At 42.8% G+C, this 21,395-nt stretch overlaps 1 protein-coding gene across 7 annotated transcripts in view; it reads left to right on the top strand.

The window, feature by feature from the left end:
* The window catches only part of NCOA4 (nuclear receptor coactivator 4), a 66,084-nt gene that overhangs the window by 38,691 nt on the left and 5,998 nt on the right, over window positions 1-21,395 (top strand). For 3 of the 7 annotated variants that reach the window (XM_038578083.1, XM_038578082.1, XM_038578084.1), the window contains 4 exons: window positions 18,545-18,699; window positions 20,179-20,319; window positions 20,499-20,587; window positions 21,246-21,354. In XM_038578083.1, coding sequence (XP_038434011.1) covers window positions 18,545-18,699; window positions 20,179-20,319; window positions 20,499-20,587; window positions 21,246-21,354 — 494 coding nt within the window. Of the gene's footprint in view, window positions 1-3,812; window positions 3,837-3,909; window positions 4,067-11,956; window positions 12,083-18,544; window positions 18,700-20,178; window positions 20,320-20,498; window positions 20,588-21,245; window positions 21,355-21,395 lie in introns of those variants that run through there. The other 4 variants (XM_038578088.1, XM_038578085.1, XM_038578087.1 and 1 more) reach the window with 3 other exon arrangements.

The raw sequence follows: 21,395 nt of genomic DNA, 5'->3' as shown, positions 1-21,395 counted from the left end.
TGTCTTTGTATAAAATGTCAGTGTGGCTCTGGAGTGGACCAGATTAAGGGCTAGTAAAGTGTTTCTCTTCTGACATAAGAGTGCATTTCCAAAGAATGAAGACATCCATGTCCCCCAGAGTTGGCACTCTCCCACCCTGGTCAGTGCCACATCACTGTAGCTATGCCATACAACCCTCTTCCAGGGTTCCCTCTGGTGTCATCTCAATGGGGAAGATGGTCTTTGGGACATCAGTCCACCATCTTCCCAGGTTGCCAGTTTCCTGAATAAAGCAACCTTTCCCACCATCACTTGTTTCTTAAGTGTTGATTTTAGAGCAGCAAGCAGTCGAACCTGAGTTCGGAACTGGTTCTCTCTCTGGTATCACAGAGATTCTTTCTGAGCTCCATAATCCCCACCTGGAGTGAGTCTTTTTATCTGTTGGCCAAGCCATCTCCTATCTAACTAGCCTCCACGCCAGGGATGGAACAACAGTTCCTTTCCTATCTTCAAGCAGCACTACTGATGGCACATCCCAAGTAGGGAGAGCAAGAAGAATCAGGCTGGGATCCCTGGGTGGCGCAGCGGTTTAGCGCCTGCCTTTGGCCCAGGGCACGATCCTGGAGACCCAGGATCGAATCCCACGTTGGGTTTCCGGTGCATGGAGCCTGTCTCTCTCTCTCTCTCTCTCTCTCTCTCTCTCTCTCATAAATAAATAAAAATTAAAAAAAAAAAAAAAGAAGAATCAGGCTGGAACAAGTTTCCTGGCCCGACAGGAGCCCAGATCTGCTTCTGGGCCTGTCAGAACCTACTGTTATCTTTCTGTGCATGCAGGGCAGGATGGAATTTAGGAATGATGCCAGGGATGGCCTACATGCTGATAGTTCAGGTTCCATGTGTTCAGGTCTATGTTCCTGAAGGTGGCACTTTGGTGTTGCCAAAGAATGGCCTTAAGTTGGTGAGGGGCATCCTAGAGAGTTGGAGGATGGGCTGCTTCCATCATAGAGCTTCATAGAGCTAGTCCTGGAGAGGATGGGCATCCTATCCCTTTGAATAGGCCTTGTTCTTGTCTCAGTGACAGCCCTGCTACACCCCTATATTATGACAAAAACCAAGTGCCAGACAATCCTCAACAAGGAGACCTGCAGCTATAAAGTGGTGGCAGAGTGACCCAGAAAGGACCTGTATTGTCAGTTGAATGGATAATGTAATGTGCTGGTGGTGGGCCTAGGGCTCCCAGCCTGAGAGGGCCCAAGTTGCCCCAGGCCAGGTCTTGTTTTTCTTTGGCCTCTGACAATCTATGATTGTGTAACCCTACCTAACAGTAAAAAAGTTTTTGAGCAAACACTTGAATCTCTGTATGCTTTTAGTTTATCAATTATTATACATTAGTTTATAAATTATGTGTGTATTACAAAGCATGCAAACACTGAAAGGAGACAAAAAAATGAATAAAAGTTATAATGTTTTTATAGTATATACTACAAGAGATCATTATATGTCTCCTACTTAGGGACCACTGCTGCTTATGTCACTTTTGATATGTCTGCAGTCTGGTGCCCTGCTGTCCAGCTATCTGGTGAACAATCCAAAAAATACATGTGTCTTCAAGATAAAATCAGATCCCTCTTTTTCTTTGAGGTTTTCTTTTTCTTTCTTTCTTTCTTTCTTTCTTTCTTTCTTTCTTTCTTTCTTTCTTTCTTTTTCTTTTTTTTTTTTTTTTTAAGGATTTTGTTTATTTATGATAGAATGAGAGAGAGGCGGAGACACAGGCAGAGGGAGAAGCAGGCTCCATGCAGGGAGCCCAATGTGGGACTTGATCCTGGGACTCCGGGATCATGTCCTGGGCTGAAGGCAGTTGCTCAACTGCTGAGCCACCCAGGGATCCCAATTCTTTGAGGTTTCCATGTTTACTCTTCCTTCGTCTTCTTTAGAGAGCACTGTGTCCCACACACACCTTTGTGTTTTCTTGAGGTTAGGGCAGGGGTTTTTTTTTTGTTGTTGTTGTTGTTGTTGTTGTTATTTGTTTTTAAAGTAAGCTCTAGGCCCAATGTGAGGCTTGAAATCATGACCCCAAGATCAAGAGTCCCATGTTCTATCAACTGAGCCTGCTAGGCACCCTAAGGTTAGAGCAGTTTAGAGCAGGACAGCCTGGGAAAAGCGCCTCCAAGATCACACACAACCTGATGGGGGTATTAAAAGGCCGCGGACTCTGTCTGGTAAATGGAAATGGCTTGGGTGCAGGATTCTAATATCTTTTGCAGCATACAGATCACCTCAAAACTTAGGAACTTAAAACGGTAACAATGTTGATTACCTGTTGCTGTTTCTGTGTTAGAGAACATTTGTTCACTCCAGGTCTCTACTGAGTGCCTGGACCAGGTAATGTTCTGGGCCTGGGGCTAAGCCATGAACCAGAGAAGTAAGGTCTGGCAGTCCTGACCAGTTTAGAGTTGCGTGTGTACGTGACAGATCACAAGCAAATAGTCCTTTGTTGAACAATTTGTGGGCAATCAGTGAAGAGCTTTATTTTTCCTCTGCCCTTGAACTCTACCTGTTTAAACATACTATGTGGACTAGTTGAGCAATCTAGGCAAGTCTTTTGGTGTTTTTGGTCCGAAGATAATTAAAAAGTGTTTTGGTCATCTTTAGTTACAAAAAAAAGTGTCAATCTAGAGTCTACAACTGAATTGCAGTGGAGGACAAGATAATTAAGGGTCAGGTACAGGCTTGGTTGGCTTCCTTGGCTAGTGGCAGTGTTTAGAGTGATTTTCTTCCCCTTCGGGCTTTTGTGGGCTTCTCCAACATGCCCTGCTGCTCCTCCTTCTCCACAGCTCACCTTCCAATACAGGCTATGACTGCCTTTTAGCTTCTGCATTTGAACTCACATTTCCCATTGCTTTTTCCTGAGATTGCCTTGCTCCTTGTCACTCTTTGGTGGGACCTACTTAGATGGTCTTTCACCTTGCGGGAAATATGGAGAGCAGATAGCTGAGTACTGGGGACCTCTGTCAAAACTGAGACATTAAGATTCCTATATTAATATCTGATCACAAATAAACAACAATGTTCTAATGTGGGTAATGCCACACGGGGCAAATTTTGAGAAGTACAGAGCTGTGGGGTGTGGCAAGTGGTATGATGTGGTGCAAATGAACGCATGCTTTGGAATCATGATGGGGCTTGGAATCTGGACTCTGACCTCTAAATTCGCTAAAATTTAAAAAACTGTAGCAAAATATCCAGGTTGTAAAAGCTACCACTTTAACCACTTTTTTAAGTTTACAGTTGAGTGGAATTACAAATATTCACACTGTTGTACAGTCATCACTACATCCATCTCCATAACTTTCCATCATCTTAACCTCAAAGTCCGTAATCATACAATTACTCCTCCCCCCAGCCTGTGGAAAGCACCTTGTGTTCTCTTTTTATTCCTTTTTTAAAAAAACAATATTTTATTTATATATTTGAGAGAGAGAGAGAGAGAGAGAGAGAGAGAGAGCAAGAGCTGGATGAAGGGCAAAGGGAGGAGCCGACTGCCCCAGAGCAAGTGCCCGCCTGGGGGCTCCACCCTCGACTCCAGGACCTTGGCCGCAGCCCAAGGCGGAGGCCGGACCAGCCGAGCCACCCGGGCGCCCTACTGTTGTGTCTTCTGCTTCTATGAATCTGACTTATTCCAGCGACCTTATGTAATTGGATTCACACAGGATTTGCCCTTTTGCGTCTTCTGACGTCTATTTTTGCATGTGTACATTAAAGCTAAAATCTGTTTACGAGGACATTTGTGAGACCATCACGGAGCACAGAGCGAATCCTCGGCGGAGTCTGCCTTCAACAAACTTGCTTTACTTAACGTGAGCGACTCGGGGGAGGCGGACAGGGCGCGGGCGCGGGCGCGGGCGCGGGCGAGGGCTGCGGGCTGACCCGAGCCGAGGTCTCGCGAGACTGTCAGATGTGTGGCGTGAGGCGTGGGAGGAAGGCGGCGCTCTCGCGAGAACTCTTCCTTTCGGCCCTCTGCTTGACCCTGCGGGCCTCTCCCCGAGGAAGCTCCCGCTCGCTTCGCCCGGCGCGGCCCTCGGAGCTGGTAAGCACCGCGGTGGCTCGCTGGGTCCTCCTGCCTGCGGGTCGCGGGTGGCCCGGGGCGCCGTGGCCGCTGGCCCGCCCAGCCTAGGTCTGCCCTTCCCGCCGGCGTCTCCCTCGACCTGTCCGGCCCGGGTCACCCTTTCCTGGCTGTTGGCCGCCTGGGCCGGTCCCCTCCGCGGCCCTCGGCCCGCCGCCCGCCGCCCGCCCCCCGCCGCCGTCTCCGTCTCCGTCTCCCGACCCCGGGAGTGACGGCCGCAGGGCTCTGCTTGCTCGTCGCCAGGGCCTCAGGCGCCCGCCGTGTGACACTCGGGATGACGCGGTCAGGAATGACAGCGGGCAGGCCGCAGAGTCTGTCAGATGGAAAAAGCAGCCCCCCCCCCCCCCCCCCCCCCATTTTCCAGTGTTTTCTAGTCAGGTCAGGGTAAGGTTCACCACAGCGCGACTCTCTTGGGTAGATTTAGTTTTCCACCGCCCATTTGTTGATTTGGAAATGTGGCTGTGAGGACTCTTGAATTATCTCCTGGGGTGAGGACGAGACCGGTCATCCTGATGGGCTCGTCCCTGTACTGGGGTCCTACGTGCCGCGTCTGAGCTGTAAAGACTATCGGACCCTTGAGGAACTTACCCAGGTGCTGCCGTGGAGGTGGGTGTGGTGGATGGACCGTGTGGCTTAGGGAAGTTACTTGGCTTGCTCTTTGGAATGTTTGCTAGCTTGCCTGTTTGTTCAGATAAGTGAGATAATACATGTAAGCTCTAGCCCAGTAATATTCCTTGCATTTTATTTCTCCTTCCCCCTTTTCTATGGGACTTTTAGCCTTGGGTCCTTAGGGAAAATCCTATAGGGTCTAAAGTTTCATGATATTTTGTGTCTGAATAAACCTCTACAATTACATTCTTACTGTTGGGCAAACAGGCATTTCAGAAGTGCCAAAGCACGGTGAGCTATGTAAGGGAAGGAAAATGTGATTCTCAGAGGGGAAGAAAATGTCTTATTTTAGAATTACATAGGACCTGCCCCCTCACCCCATTTTTTAAAATCAGCTGAGCTGTGCCAGAATTTCAGGAACCTGTGGGGGGGGGGGAGCTTTAGAAAACTGCAGGATATTCTTATACATCCCTACGCCCATCTGAAAGCCTCTTGGCTACTGTTTCATAATAATTTCCCTACTAGAGTAAGGGTTAGCATACTGGAAAACACTGAGAGCCAGTCATTGCTGCTGATGGATTTTTGACTCTCAATGTCGTATTTCAAAGAATTACTATTTTCTGCTGAATTTTTGGTGAATCAATGGCACAGATTCTCCAGGTAGCAATTCATTGTTGTGCCCTCAGGGACTATCATAAGTATGTGTCAGCATAGGAACTCTATAAATATTTGTTGAATGAATACGTAAAATCTTAGTACCCAAGTGATCCCTTTAACTTATGTGGCTAAGGACTTTAGACTCAGACCTGGGATTAAATCTTGACCCCGCTACTTGGAAGCCTGTGATTATAGGTAATATATATTTAACTTCATCAGGCGTTAGGTTCTTTATTTTTTAAATTGTGGTGATAATATGTACTTTAAATGTTTGAGGTGGGGGGGGGGCGGGGGGAACGCCTGGGTGGCTCAGTTGGTTAAGCATCTGCCTTCAGCTCAGGTCATCTTTCGACTCCTCATCTCAGGGTCCTGGGATCTAGCCCTGCATTGGGCTCCCTGCTTAGCAAGGAGTCTGCTTCTTCCTCTCCCTCTGTGTGCACGCACTCTCATAAATAAATAAAATCTTTTTTTAAAGATTTATTTATTTATTTATTCAGAGAGACAGAGGCAGAGACACAGGCAGAGGAAGAAGCAGGCTCCATGCAGGGACCCCGATGTGGGACTCGATCCCAGGTCTCCAGGATCACACCCCGGGCTGCGGTGCTAAACTGCTGTGCCACCAGGGCTGCCCAATAAATAAAATCTTTAAAAAAAAATCAATGTTTGGGGGCACTTGGGTGGCTCAGTGGTTGAGCATCTGCCTTTGGCTCAGGTGGTGATCCTGGGGTCCTGGGATGGAGTATCACATCAGGCTCCCCATGGGGAGCCTGCTTCTCCCTCTGCCTATGTCTCTACCTCTCTCTGTGTGTGTCTCATGAATGAATAAATAAAATCTTTAAATGTTTGGGAGACTAAAATGAAATAATGTGTAAAAAAAAAAAAAAAGCCCTTGGCACATAGATACATTAAATATTTGTTGAATTCATTCAACAAATATTTATGGAACATCTACTATATAACAGTGAACAAAATGACAAAGTTCCTTCCTCTGGGGAACTTACTTTCTAGTGTGTTTTCTGAAGTGGGTTCAGAAAATAAATGGTTTCTACATGTCAGATGGTGATAAGTACTATGGAGAAAAATAAAATATATTAAGGGGGAGTTTGTGGAAGGAAGATTTATTTTGTATAGGATTGTGAGGAATGGCTTCACTGAAAAGACACTCTAAGCAAGTGAACAAGTGGGCATAAGCATATCTGGAGGAGAGTGCAAGGGCCCTGAGGTAGAAGCATCCTTGGAATGCTGTAGGAGCCACAAGGAGACAATTGTGACTGAACTGAGCAAGCAAAGAGAAGAAAGAGTAGGTGAGGAGGGAGGAGTGGGCAGCAGTCAGGAAACTGGGAGAGATAATGGTGACTTATTAAATTGATGAGCTACGTAATAAAATGTCTTCCTTTATTATGGTACCCATTATCTGACCAAAAGTAGTAAAAATAGCTACATGTATCCACTGCTTTTTCTAAAAGGTTTTTATTAAAAATAGCTACACGTATCCACTGCTTTTTTTTTTTTTTTTTTAAAGATTTAATTTATTTCTTTGAGAGAGAGAGAGAGAGAGAGAGAGCACCAGCAGGGGGAGCAGCAGAGGGAGAGGAAGAAGGAGGCTCCCCACTGAGGAGGGAGCCTGACATGAGGCTCTATCCCAGGACCCTGGGATCATGACCTGAGCCAAAGGCAGATGTTTAACCAACTGAGCCACCCAAACGCCCCCCTCCTGCTTTTTTAAAGCTTTTGTTACGTCACTTTACTTTTATGAAAGACCTGCATTTGTATCTGTTTCCAAAGAGGATTTTTACTTTTACAAAAAAGGGCAAAAAGCAAAAGTGGTGTTCAGCATTTGTTTTGCAGTGAGTCATTATTAGAGGCATTATGCACCCCAGCAGCTAGAGTGGCTCCACCAAGGTCCTTCCCTGGAAGCTACACTTAGCATCTCAACATCAAGCCACCATAGCTTTGAACTGTGTTTCTGAGGATTAGTGCTTTATCTCAATGTATTTTGTGCATCTGTTAGAAAGATAGATCGTCAGGTAATCAGAAATCCTCATAGAAATGCTCTACTTTTGGATAATGGGGGATATACCTCTTACTATGTGTCAGGAATTATTCTCAGTGCTTTACATATATTAATTTTTGGGAGACTAAGAGTATACTTATCATAATGAACACTAGGTAATATATGGAATTGTTAAATCATATTGTACACTGGAAACTAACATAACACCATATGTTAACTATACTAGAATTAACATAATAAATTAAAAAACTATCAATCTTGGACTTTTTCAAAGGAAGTATATTGAGCCTCAGAGAATAAAGACTTGTCCACAACTTTCCTTTTGGCTTTGTTTTCATTATGGATATGTCTTGATACTTTGTTTCAACATATAGCACACAGACAAGTTGAGTGGCCTAGGCTCATATGGGGGCAAAGTTGAGTACTTTTCTTCTGGTGAGTAGCTTTAAATAGTGTTTTTAAATAGTATGCTTGTTGGAGGAGCTGCCATATAGTTCTCAGCTTGTCTTTGCTTATTAAATTATAACATTCAATCATAACTTATAAATATCCCACCTAACCTACAATACCTCAGAGCCTGACATGGTATTCACCCTCTTTGAATTAGGTAGATTCACAGGCAAGTGAATAAAATAGTTATTTTTTTTGAACAATGTTTCACCTTTTTTAAAAAAAGATTTTATTTATTTATTTGACAGAATAGGAGCACAAGCGGCGGGGGAGGGGCAGAGGGAAGAGGAAGAAGCAGGCTTCCCGCTGAGCCCAAAGACATGGGGCTCCATCCCAGGACCCTGGGATCATGACCTGACCTGAAGGCAGATGCTTAACTGACTGAGCCACCCAGGCACCCATAAAATAGTCATTTTGAGGGTGCTCTTTTTGCTCCTGATGTGAATGATTCAGTCTAATTCTGTTAACCATACTTATCCCAAGTCATCCTCCCTGATTTTACCTGGCTTAATTATTCAGTGGAATCAAGATGTTCCTCTCTGGTGCTGGAAAAATGTTTGGGAACCCTTTTGAGCCTCACTATTCCTCTTATCCAGCCTTTCCTACAGTGCTCTACAAATGTGACAATTTGGTTCAGTGTAGGAATGAATAATAGGTTAAAAAGTTTTTGATTGTCAGTTTGATCATAGATAAGAAGTTAAGTCTTTTAATACTAGGACAATTACTGATTTCATAAGAACATAATCTAAGGTATATTTTGAATTTAATTTTAGCATTATTGCTAGTACCCCAGGCTTTAGAGAAGGGATAATATTATATTACTTGTTCACTTCCTATGGGAAAAACCGTAAGATACTTACTATAAAATCAGAGATAAAATAGTATTTTTTAAAAAAGATTTTATTTATTTATTTATTCATGAGAGGCACACAGAGAGAGAGAGGCAGAGACACAGGCAGAGGGAGAAGCAGGTTCCATGCAGGGAGCCCAATGTGGGACTCGATCCTGGGACTCCAGGATCACGCCCTGGGCCGAAGGCAGGCGCTAAACCACTAAGCCACCCAGGGATCCTCTAAAATAGTATTATCACTGGGATGGTAGATAAGCAGTATGTTTTCCTATCATTTACTGTATTATGACCAGAAGTTTCAAGTTGAAAATAGGACAGAGTCCCAGTTCTGAAAGCCTACCAATCTTTTGTGATGTCAGCTAGAATTTCTGTGGTACTGCAAATCTGAAGGAAAAAAAATCCTGAGTTGGCTGTAGATAAGTTAATATTTCCTCTTTAACTTACAGACTTCCTGATGTTTGTGAATCTGCATAGCTAAACTTTGACGGGTTTGCCTGAGGAAAGATGCTTTGTCTCAGTGCCTGTCCTGGGATCATGGTTTCAGTGGCAGTACCCTTGCCAGTTTTGTCTTGTTTGAAAGAAAACTAAAAATAGTAACACTAGAAACATTTCCACCTCTGAAAAACCATCCTGAATGCAGGCCTTACTGTGACATCAAGTTGATTATCTATGTTTAAAGAAGAACTATACTATTCTTATCGTGGCTAGTCTGAACTTGAACGTCTGTTTATCATTTATTCATTTCTCAAACATACACATTAAGTCTCTGTTGAATTTAGGGTTACAGCATTGCACAACTTTAGGGACACCATTCTTTGTCAATTCAATAGAGCACGTAGAGTGTGAAGGGGTTTGGTAAGCCAAAATACCCTTACCAGACTCTGTTCAGCATTAGAGTGTACAAAGCCAAATAAGTCATTGTACCTTCTCTTGAGAATCTCAAGCTAAGGAGGCAGACATGTACTGTGTAATTAGAGTAACATGTTACAGGTCTCACGCTGGAAACCTGTATAGATTAGAGTGGGTCCAGAGGAAGGAGCAGCAAACTCTGTTGGCCAAAACTATTGAGGAGAGGGGTGCTTGGCCAGAAAGTCTTCATAGTGGTGGTGACTTGAGCATAGTTAGAAAAGTGGACAGGTAAGGAGAAGGGAACTGGTATTGCTGGCAGCGAGAACTGGGAGAGCCAAGCTGGACAGGTAAACCAGCCTAGGCTGTGAATGGAAGAGCTGTGTAGCAGGTTACAGTGTGGGGGCTGCTCTGAGGAGATGGCAGGAAAATCATGTTGGAGTGAGAAAATAGAGAACTTTATTCCTTTTATAAGAAATTTGGACTTTATCCTACAGGCAAGTGGGGAGTTTACATCCTCTTTAAATGAGATGACCTACTAGGAGTGGATGGTTCTCGTTCTGAGACAGCATAGAAATCTTGAAGCAGAAGAGAGGTAAAATCCCCCTTAGAATGTAAACATAAAGATATAAGGGCAAATAATGAAGCCTAAGGGAGAAAAGAGGAGCATGCAAAGTGGTTTGAATGTAGAATTCTTCTAGATTTTTATTATTTTTTCCTCCAGTCTTTACGTAATTTGGAATAAATCACATCATTGTAGTGACAACTACAGCTGGAATAAGCTGATAGAACAAACACTGACTCTCAGTAACTCAGGAATTCAAGTGAGGGAGAGCTGGATTATTTAGTGTGTGGAGGTGTGGGTCAGGATCTTTTAGAGAGGGCGTAGAGACAATTGGTTATGTAGGTGATGGTCAACACAGTTTCTATTGTATTTATTTACATTGTGAGTATTTTGTAGGGGCACCTAAAGATGAAAGTTCTTCTTGACATCAGTTATGTTTTAATAGACTGAAAATTCCTCTTTTCTAGCCGTTTAAAGTACAAAAGTCCACAAAATTTAAACTTCCATCATTTAGAAGTATGTCTTTTTTTTTTTTTTTTTTTTTAGATTTTATTTATTTGAGAGAGACAGAGATAGCAACAGAGGTAGCAAGAGAGAGCATGGTCAGGGTGGAGAGGGAGAAGCAGGCTTTCTGCCTAGCAGGGAGCCCAATGAGGGACTCCATCCCAGGACCCTGAGATCATGGCATAAGCAGAAGGCAGGCTTAACTGACTAAGCCACCCAGGAGCCCCTGTTTGTTTGTTTGTTTGTTTTTTAATATTTTTTTTTTTATTCATGAGAGACAGAGAGAGAGGCAGAGGCACAGGTAGAGGGAGAAGCAGACTCCATGCAGGGACTCGATCCCAGGACTCCACGATGACGCCCTGGGCCAAAGGTGGCGCTAAACCACTGAGCCACCCGGGATGTCCTGTGTTGTTTTTTTTTTTTTTTTTAAATCTTTACAAAATGTGTTATCCAATAGAGAAGAAATTGTTTTCTCATAACTTTTGGTAGTGACTGTCTGAAATGTTTGGTAATGACTATCTGAAATGGGATCCCAGAAACCTTGTGCAGCATAGATAAGACAGGCGCCTCCACAGACTATTCATCTGAAATCTGAGGGATGCTTAATTGGAGGTGATGGCCTGGAGTGTCTTTTGCTTTTTGTTGTGTGGTTTTGCTTTACTCTTACTATTTACAAAAATAGTTTGTGAATAGACAAGAGCAAGTATTTTACATTAATAAAATTGATTGAAAGGCAATGACTAGCGCTGTCTAGATTTTGTCTGCTGGCCTGATTGGATATGCAGGCAATAAGGGTGATTTTGCAGAAAAGGGCACCAAACTAAATGTACTGTACCATGATCACGATAATCAGATAGGAATACTGTATATGGCAGGTACTGCCCTAAACATTTTACATATAATTGTTGGAGACAACAATTGAGTTGGAGACAGTAATAATGGACACTTGGAACAAGAGGCGAGGGCTGAACCCCAGCGGGGCTGACAGTGGTGATCTCAGGAGGCATAAACTACCCGGCAGGGACATTCCAGGAATAACGCGGTAAGCCTTCAGAAGCCCCACGGTTGTTACTTCTCTGTAGTGATAAGCAGCAAAACCCTGAAGTCGTAGCCGTCTTGACGACTTGGGGCGCGGAACAGGGTGGATAGAGGCCAAGAGCTGGGGCAGAAGGGCCGAGGGGAGGTGGAGGGGAGCCCTGGCTTCTGGGGGCTCCGGGAGCTGGCTTCGGCAAGCGGCAGGGCGGGGCGGGAGCTCCTGGGGGGCGGGGGGCGGGGAGGGGGGAGGGGGGAGGGGGGAGGTGCCCGAGTGGGCGGAACCTCCCGAGCGTCCCGGGCGCCGACGTGCGCGCTCCCGGCCGCCGGGGCCGCCAGACGCGGGCGCGGGGGCGCGCGGCGCGTGGGCTCGGGGACCTTCGCCAGCCCAGTTGGGGATAAAGCGGTCTTCGGCGCGCCCAGGAGGTCGTGCGGCGCAGGCCCAGCCTGCAGGTACGTGGGCAGCCCCGGACCGCGGCAGGGGCGCTCGGAGTCGGCTCGCCACGCTGGGCTGGGGAAGGGGCGCTGCGGCCCGGGCTGGCGCCTGCGTGCGGAGCGCTCGCCCTGCGGACTGCGGCTTCGTGGAGCAGCTGTGCTCTTACAAAGTGTTGGGGACCTGGAAAGTTGCATGAATCATCGTTGCTTTTGAGCTAGAAAAGTCTTATTTGGCATTAGGTGGGGAATTTTGTGGTCAGTTTGCAGTTACTGCTTCGGAAAGTTGATGTGCTGTAAAGGTAGACAAATAGCGCAGTAAACTCTGAAGTGTTCATCTTAGAATATGATACCGTGATTTCATTGTTATCGTATTTTAAGTCTCTTCAGGTATTAGCCTTTATTGCGAGGTGTGAAAAAAATTATGGAGAATCATCCTGAATTTCAAAAATACTTGTGTTGATAAGGAATTAAAAGTGTTTTGGGGCTAGGGTAAGATATGTATAGCCTTTGAGTTAATGAATTGTGAAATAAGCTTTTTTTTTTTTTTTTTTTTGACAATAAAGAACGTGTGAAGGAATGTCTCAAGGTGATGTGGAATATTAATTACTTTATCATTTTTTTTCCTGAAAATTTGTACAGTCTAATAGATGTCTCATCAAAGATAACCACATTGGCAATATTTCAAATTTAGTAATCCAGAGAACATAGATGTATGCTTTGGGTTGCTTTTTAGAACATCGGCTTCTAGCAATGACTTGGAAGCCAGGAAAATAACTGAGAAGTGGAAAACCTTTTTTTTTTTTTTTTTTTTTTTTTGGAAAGGGGCAGGTGGGAAAGGTGGCAAAACAGTGAAACCTGAAAGGCCTTGACATGGTTTAAGCTTTCATTCAGACAGACAAATGGAACTTTGCGTGATTATGATACAGATGTGGGGTCAGAATCCAGGACTCTTGCTCTTGTCCTTCGTACTTGGCACTGGCATTTGGCAGTGTTTAGATTATTCTGAAACTGTCTTGACATGCACGGGTACTATTTATTTTGTTAGCATTATCCAAGGAAGAAAATTCTAAGAAATTGTCTTACTTTATCGAGGACTATGAAAATGCACAGAATCTTAATGGAAATTATTCCAATAGTACTCCATTGGAATTTTTTTTTTGAATGTTAATTTCAAACTATAGTATTGGCAAATACAAGTAATTTGTGGGTGATAATACACTAAAAAAAGGAAGAACAAGCTGGTCAGAGAGCATCCAGGACTAGACCTTAGAAACCTTAGTTCTAAACTCAAACCTGTTATGGCTGTGGCCCTTTAAATGAGTGGTTTAAACTGTCTGGGCCTTAGTGGCTTTATCTATAAAATGAGAATAGTCTACTAAAGAGATGGCTAAATTTTTGTACTTTAAGTTGTGGTTTTATGTGGGTCACAAGAGGGTTATAGCTTTTTCGAAATTTTATGGTTAAAGCACACGATAACGATAGAGCTTCATTTGTGGTTAGTTACTTAATTCTGGTTTCATGATCTTTGGATTTCATAACTAGATTTGTGTAAAACACTATGCAAAGATTGCATATATAGTTTATAGAACTCCTCTTTGGGGAAAGCTCTAGGTTTTCCTGGAGCTTTATTTGAGGAGTGCATGTGTCTCTCCCTCTTTCTTCCTCCTGCCCTAAATTTAGGACAGGAATCCTAGAGGTAGGGAAGTTTCAGAAGCATTTAAACTTTTTACTTTGTCTCAAAAGATACACATTTAAGCAGTCTTCTTTTGAAGGTGGGGGCAGTGGTTTGGATTACAAAGATGAAGAGGAAAAGACATTTTTAAATAGTCTTTCATTGATTTGAATTTTGGAATTAGAGCTGATTTGGTCCAGTCCTTTTACAGGTAAGAAACCAGACAATAGTGTGCATACTTGGTAAGTACAGGGTTTAGACTATTGAGTTTTTGCCATAAAAACTGTTTGCCTTTTGCTATATTGTATAGTGAAAGATTCGATAGGGAACTACTATCTGTTAAACAAGTACCACATCCTTACCCCTAAATCTGCAAGGTGGGTATTATCTTGATTTAGGAATTAGGGTTTAGGTTCTAAAAGGGCAAATGGCCCAAGGTCATAGCATTGATAAATGGCCTAATGATTCTGAGTCAAGGCCTCTTCACTTCAAAGCCTTTTCTAGCTTCAGTGCTGCTGTCTCTAATCCAGGGGTGATGGTTCCTAAAGTCCCAATAACTCAACTAAACCTAACAATAGTGTTAAAAAGTGCAGAGTGCAGGGGTTGGATTAAGTGCCGCAGGCTGATAATGTCTCACTTCAGCTTCTCTGTAGCCATTTGTAGCTACTGTCGCTGTCTCTTGTTTCCAGAGGAAGTGGAGGTTTAGAGAAGTAAGCAACCAGCCCATGGGTTTTATGTTGGCAGATGAAGAACTCCATTTGTTAAACGCCTCGCCACTGCTCACCCCACCCCCACCCCCGCTTCCAGGGTAACCTCTTAACTGTCATGCTTGCTGCACTGGCTCTGGAACCTGAAATAAATGGTAAATTGTTGAAAATGGCTGTGTGAACTATTTACCTCCCACAAGTCTCTTTGGACGTGGTATTTCATAAAGGTAGGTCAGGCTTCACCTCATTGTGATTTGAGTTCACTCCTATAGTGGATTCTTAATTCTAGTTCTGAGGGCTTCCTCCTCACTGCAGTACAAAAAGGCAAGTGTTTGCATAACTGCTTTCTTGGGATCTAGGCTAGAGAAGCTGACTGCCCCTCCACTGCCCCACAGGGAGGCAAAGGGGCACAGCCAAAGGCAGCAGAGACAAGCATCCGGGGATTGATCATAAAGAAATGAAACAGGATTTCTGGGACGCCTCGGTAGCTCAGCAGTTGAGGGTAGCTTAGTGGTTAAGCGTCTGCCTTTGGCTCAGGGCATGGTCCTGGAGACCCGGGATCGAGTCCCACGTCGGCCTCCCTGCATGGAGCCTGCTTCTCCCTCTGCCTGTGTCTCTGCCTCTCTCTGTGTGTCTCTCATGAATAAATAAACAAAGTCTTTAAAAAAAAAAAAAAAAAGGATTTCTTAGTGGCTGAACGGATGGGCTCTAAAGATCCTTATTCTTAACAAGATTACTGTTTTGAAGGATAACACTTATTTTAATTTGAAAATGTGATAAATATGGGGGAAATGAGTTTTGTAACTTAAATCTCATCCTGCTTCTGTCCATAGCTGATAAGGAGCAAACCCAGTTTGTATAGTTTTGCCATATTTTGTTCTTGTTAGACAGTTTTTTTTTTTTTTTAAAGACTTTATTTATTTATTCATGAGAGACACACAGAGAGAGATAGAGGCAGAGATACAGGCACAGGGAGGAACAGGCTCCATGCAGGAAGCCCCACACGGAACTCATCCTGGGTCTCCAGGATCACGCCCTGGGCTGAAGGCGGCACTAAACCGCTGAGCCACCCTGGCTGCCCATTGTTCTTGTTAGACAGTTTGTATAGTACTTGTGATTGAGTTTAGAAGACCTACTTTAGGGATTTAATAATAACAGTCAGCACTTATATGCATTTGAATTTGCCACCTGTGTGATCTAGAGCTCTGGGGTTTGACATTGTGAAGTGCATTTTAATTTAATTTTATTGATTACATTTACACTGTGCCAGATATTGTGGAATGCCACACAAATGGTGAGGACTTAAGAATGGGAAACTTGGCATAGGTGAAAGTTGGTTAATAATTAGAAAGACAGCTAAACATGCTTTACGTATAACTTTTAAGTGCAAAGTGAAGCAACTTGTAATGAGGTGACACTCCAGCTCTCAAGTATAAGGCAACACTTCACTTGTGTTGTACAGGTATTTTTCAAAGTTCCTACAGAGTGCACCAAGTGTTAACATATGTGTTAGGAAAAATTTCCACAGGGATTCCTATCAAATTTAGTTAAGGAGGCCTTTCCTTTCTAGAGGTCATTATGGGGAAACAGACTGACGTAACAAAATAACAGAAATTACAGTTTCCCAAATCTTTAAGATTCCTAGAGGATCTCTAGTTCCTCACTGTGGAGCCTGTTAGGCTTCTTCCTCCCATCATTTTATTTTTGAGGGTGAGGATGATACCGCCTTTATTCCTTTCCAGCTTCTAGCTAGCTGTCTGGTCCTAAACCTAGGCTTGAATATGCAGTCTAGGCCAGAGTTCGCGTCCTCTCAGAGGAGGAGTCAGCCATCTGGGGGACTCTCCACACTACACTGGCTAGGCTGCTGTTTAGCCAAAAGCTGGCTTCTCAGAGGAGGTCGGTGCCTCCAGAACTGATAGGAAGTTCTTTCACATACTGCCTCAGATGTCTCCTGTTAATCCTCCTCTACCCTCTTTGGGTGATCCTGAACAAATCTTTTGATAGGTTACTTGTTGTAATCATGTCCTCCCAGAGACTTCTCTTATCTAGGCTAAACAGCTTCCCTTCTGGAGTAATTTTTCATGGTTTTAAAGTCCCTTTTCCTTTTCTAAATGTCTATTCTAAAGTGTGTTATTCAGAAAGAAATTTCAAATTTAGTTTAATAGACATGGAACAGGTTAGTCCTATGACAAATGCTATACTATATGTATATACTATACATATATGCTATATGTTGTAAATGCAAATGGTGTTATTTTTCTCTCAGACCCAGCACAGTGCTAACTCATATAGAGGTTACTTTCAACTAAGTCTTCATCCTTTTAAAATACACTTTATTCTCTTCCACCTTGTCATCCCCCATTCAAGTTTTAAACATTTACATTTTCATTTTACAGGTATGTAGAATGTTTTTATCAAAGTCCTTTGTTAACTGTGACTGTCGTATCTGCTTTCTGTTTTTATCCATGTAATTAGGGAAAACAGGTGAGTAATTAGGGAAAACATACCTCAAAACTTTACAGATGGGCTTCAGTCTGTGACTTTTTTTTTAAATTTTTAAAAAATTATTTATTTATTTATTTATTTATTTATTTATTTATTTATTTATTTATTTATGATAGTCACACACACAGAGAGAGAGAGAGGCAGAGACATAGGCAGAGGGAGAAGCAGGCTCCATGCACCGGGAGCCCGACGTGGGATTTGATCCTGGGTCTCCAGGATCGCGCCCTGGGCCAAAGGCAGGCGCCAAACCGCTGTGCCACCCAGGGATCCCCAGTCTGTGACTTTTTGAGTTGTTTGTAAAAAATAATCTTCGGATTCCATTTAGTTGTACTTCTTTTTAGCTCATATTCACTTTATCCCCAAAGATAGGATATATCCTTGTCACAGATCATGTGTTGAGCATCCAGATAGACTGTGGCCACAGGATTGCATTGAATGGCCAGTTTAGTAAAACTGTCCAAGAAGGAAATAACTCTGGTGTCATAGGGCTATGTGAACACATGCTGAGCTACATTGATTACTGTTTTTTTCTAAATGTTGAGAAACCATCTCTGATTCTAGATCTATCCAAGATAGACACCAGACTTCTTCTAGTGTTTTAAAAAATATTTTATTTATTTTTGAGAGACACAGAGACAGAGACACAGGCCAAGGGAGAAGCAGGCTCTCTGCAGGGAGCCCCGTATGGAACTTGATCCCACGACTCCGACTCTGGGATCATGACCTGAGCCAAAAGCAGATGCTCAACCACTGAGCCACCCAGATGTCCCTCTTCCAACAGTTATTATCAAGCTTGGTTTCATGGTTTTTCTTACATTCTTCTCAGTCTCAGTATATCATTGGTTGTGTGCTGTTCTTTCCAATTCTATTTCTTATCTCTTGTAAGCCCAAGATTATTAGAAAACTTTGTAGTTTCCCACACCAATGTCTGTGAGCATCTCCCTTATATTAGAATACTATGAAATTATTTTGTTAGATTTACACTCTTGAGAGCTTCCTAGCTCTGAAACCATTCCTAAATTCTTCCTAAGTTTAAAAAAACAAAGTTCTACCTAAAAGAAAATAATTTAAAATTTCCATTTCCCAGTCCAGGTAAATGCTAGATCTAAACAGTGTTCTAAACTGTTTACCAAGTTATTGGTTTGTAGCTGCTTTTCAGAGTGATTATGGATCCTTCTAGACCTTTTAAGTCTTCACCTCTAAATCTGTAAAACAAGAACATATGCCCCCTATGACTTCATGTGTTTCATAAACAGAAACTTACACTGTAGTGTTCTTTTAACTTTCTGGAGGCTATATGCCCTATCAGTTCTGGAAAATTAGTGGGTTGTTTGTTTTTTAGGAATAATCTGTTTACATGTAAAGTATCACTAAAGTAGATGCATAGAATTGTATGGAGGAATGCAGTAGTGGTGGGCAGGGAAGAAGAAGCAGTATTTATTAAGAGTACACTATGTGCCGGGTCCTGTTTTGGAAGTGATCTAAGTAAGTTAGTAATTGAGAGCTCATTGGAATGATCATTTGGGGCATGTTTGAAAGGTGGTTTTTGGTTGAAATTACAGTGCAATTTAGATTTTTCTTTTTTTCCTCTCACAGGAACAGTGAGCAGAATGAGTACCTCACAGGACCAGAGTGGCCGCTCCAGTAATAGAGAACCCCTTTTGAGGTGTTGTGATGCACGGAGGGACTTGGAGCTTGCTATTGGTGGAGTTCTCCGGGCTGAACAGCAAATTAAAGATAACTTACAAGAGGTGTGATGTGCGCTTTTTTCTTCTCTTGTCTGGGTTTTTAGCACAGGGCTGGTTAGAGCATGGCTAAGGACTTTGCTTCTCTGTGCTAACCAGGTTACACCCCATGTCTTGTTTGGTATGCCTGAAATGTTGGTGCCTTTGATTCCCAAAGGAAATTAAACAGATGGTAGAAGAGTCTGGAAAACCTTGTGCCACCTCAAAGATTTCAGTTCAGCATGCATTTTTTAATTGCTCCTCTTTGTGGTCCCTGTGCCAAGCACTGCCATCAATAAAAAAATAACAAAATGAATGAGTATTCTGCTCAGCTGTGTCCTTGATGCATAAAGGATGGTGCTGCATCATGGCCTCTACCAGCTTTTAACTTCGTGGTGGCATGGCTTTGTTGGTGGCATGTAATGTAAATCACTTTATCTGTTGAATCAAGTCAAAATGAAATCTCTTTGTTCCCTTGGCCTAATATTCTGTTGGTGAGTGGGAAGACCAAGTATTACATGATTTTGAAATACAACTTTATTATAGAAAAATTTTGTTTTAAAATAGTTTCTCATGCGGATTCTCATGGATAATTATAGGTGTTTTGACTTCTCTCCTTTGGATTTTTAGTATATATGTTGCTGAAATGAGCACTCTCCTTTGGATTTTTTATTTTTGTTCTTTTTTGAATCACTACTTCTGCTTTCAGAAACATTTAGTTTACAGGTTTACTTAAACTCTGCCCCACCGGTCTTCTGGCTGTTGACATGTAGTGGCACATCTCTTTATTTAATTGGCCTAATATAACTGGCTTGCTCATTCATAGAGTGAGAAAAGAGACAAGGGCTAGCTAGCCATTAAGTTAATACTTCTATCTTACTCCACTGACAAATTTGTAAGACTATATATGTTTTCAAATTCTATGAAAAACTTAGGGGATCAGTATTACATATCCTTTTTATTTTTTTCTTGATTATTTCAGGCCACCCAAATAAACCCGCTCCTCTTTGGATGGATGGGGTATGGAAGGAGGATTTAGAGCTTTTGTGGCTGAAATTCTTAAACTGGGTCTGTGGGCCTTTGGTGGTTCCATGGGTGTGCTACCGGGACCTGCAACCCCGAAATTACAGGCAAAATTTTGAGTATATGATACGTATTTTTCTGGAGAGAGGTTCCATATATATGATTGGATAATCCAAAGGATTTGTGACCCTCAGAAGTTTAAGAAACTCACCATTCTTGGGCAGCCCGGGTGGCTCAGCGGTTTGGCGCCGCCTGCAGCCCAGGGTGTGTGATTCTGGAGACCCCGGATCGAGTCCCACGTCGGGCTCCCTGCATGGAGCCTGCTTCTCCCTCTGCCTATGTCTCTGCCTCTTTCTTTCTCTCTCTCCTTGTCTCTCATGAATAAATAAATAAAATCTTAAAAAAAAAAAAAAAAGAAAGAAAGAAACTCACCATTCTTTAGGCTTATAACAGTAGTGAAGCTAATAGGTATGTGTTTACTAGGTCAAAGCCCAGATTCACAGCTGCATAAGCCGTCATCTGGAATGCCTCCGAAGCCGTGAGGTGTGGCTGTATGAACAGGTAGATCTCATCTATCAGCTTAAAGAGGAGACACTTCAGCAGCAGGCCCAACAGCTCTACTGGGTAAGGTGGCTGTAAGGCTATAATTGGTTTGAGTATGGTTTTCCAGAGAATGTCTTTCCTATAATGTACCATTAATATAGATCAGGTAAAAGCTTAGTACCAAGTATTGTTTGTTTACTTGGATATATTTGGTGCTTTTAGTAACCTTGTGGCTAGATAGTTTCATTTTTTTCTTACAGTTACTGGGCCAGTTCAATTGTCTTATTCATCAACTGGAGTGCACCCAAAACAAAGATCTAGCTAATCAAGTGTCTGTGTGCCTGGAGAGGTAAAGATACTTTTTACTTGTTTTGACTTTTGATGTATTTTTAAAAACAAGTCAATTTTGGGATCGAGTCCCATATCAGGCTCCCTGCGTGGAGCTTACTTCTCCCTCTGCCTGTGTCTCTGCCTCTCTCTCTCTGTCTCTCTGAATAAATAAATAAAAATTCTTTAAAAAAAAAAAAAACAAAAACAAGTCAATTTTGTAACTCCTTTTATGTCTTGGATTTAACTTGAGTTTTCCAGTAATAAGATCATCCTAAGTCTATGTATATGCTTAATATTATACCTGGTGGTTCATAATGAAGTCCTCTACCTTTGATGAGTTCCTTAGAAAAGTACAGTCATTTCAGATTATTCACAATTTGGCTTTTGTTTTATTTATTTATTTATTTATTTATTTATTTATTTATTTATTTATTAATTTTTATTTATTTATGATAGTCACAGAGAGAGAGAGAGAGAGGCAGAGACACAGGCAGAGGGAGAAGCAGGCTCCATGCACCGGGAGCCCGATGTGGGATTCGATCCTGGGTCTCCAGGATCGTGCCCTGGGCCAAAGGCAGGCGCTAAACCGCTGTGCCACCCAGGGATCCCTGGCTTTTGTTTTAGATTAAAACAGTTATTCCTTAAAAGTAGTCAGATATTGTTTATTTTTTCTCCAGACTGGGCAATTTGACCCTCAAACCTGAAGATTCGACTATCCTACTGTTTGAAGCAGACACAACTGCTCTGCGCCAGGCCATCACCACATTTGGATCCCTTAAGACCATCGTGAGTAGTGTTGATCTCAGATAATTCATAGTGCACTTCTC

This window comes from Canis lupus, chromosome 28 (assembly GCF_011100685.1).
Source record: "Canis lupus familiaris isolate Mischka breed German Shepherd chromosome 28, alternate assembly UU_Cfam_GSD_1.0, whole genome shotgun sequence".
Taxonomy (NCBI): Eukaryota; Metazoa; Chordata; class Mammalia; order Carnivora; family Canidae; genus Canis; species Canis lupus.
The sequence above is the reverse complement of the archived record's forward strand: the minus strand, read 5'-3'. Positions and strand labels throughout refer to the sequence as shown.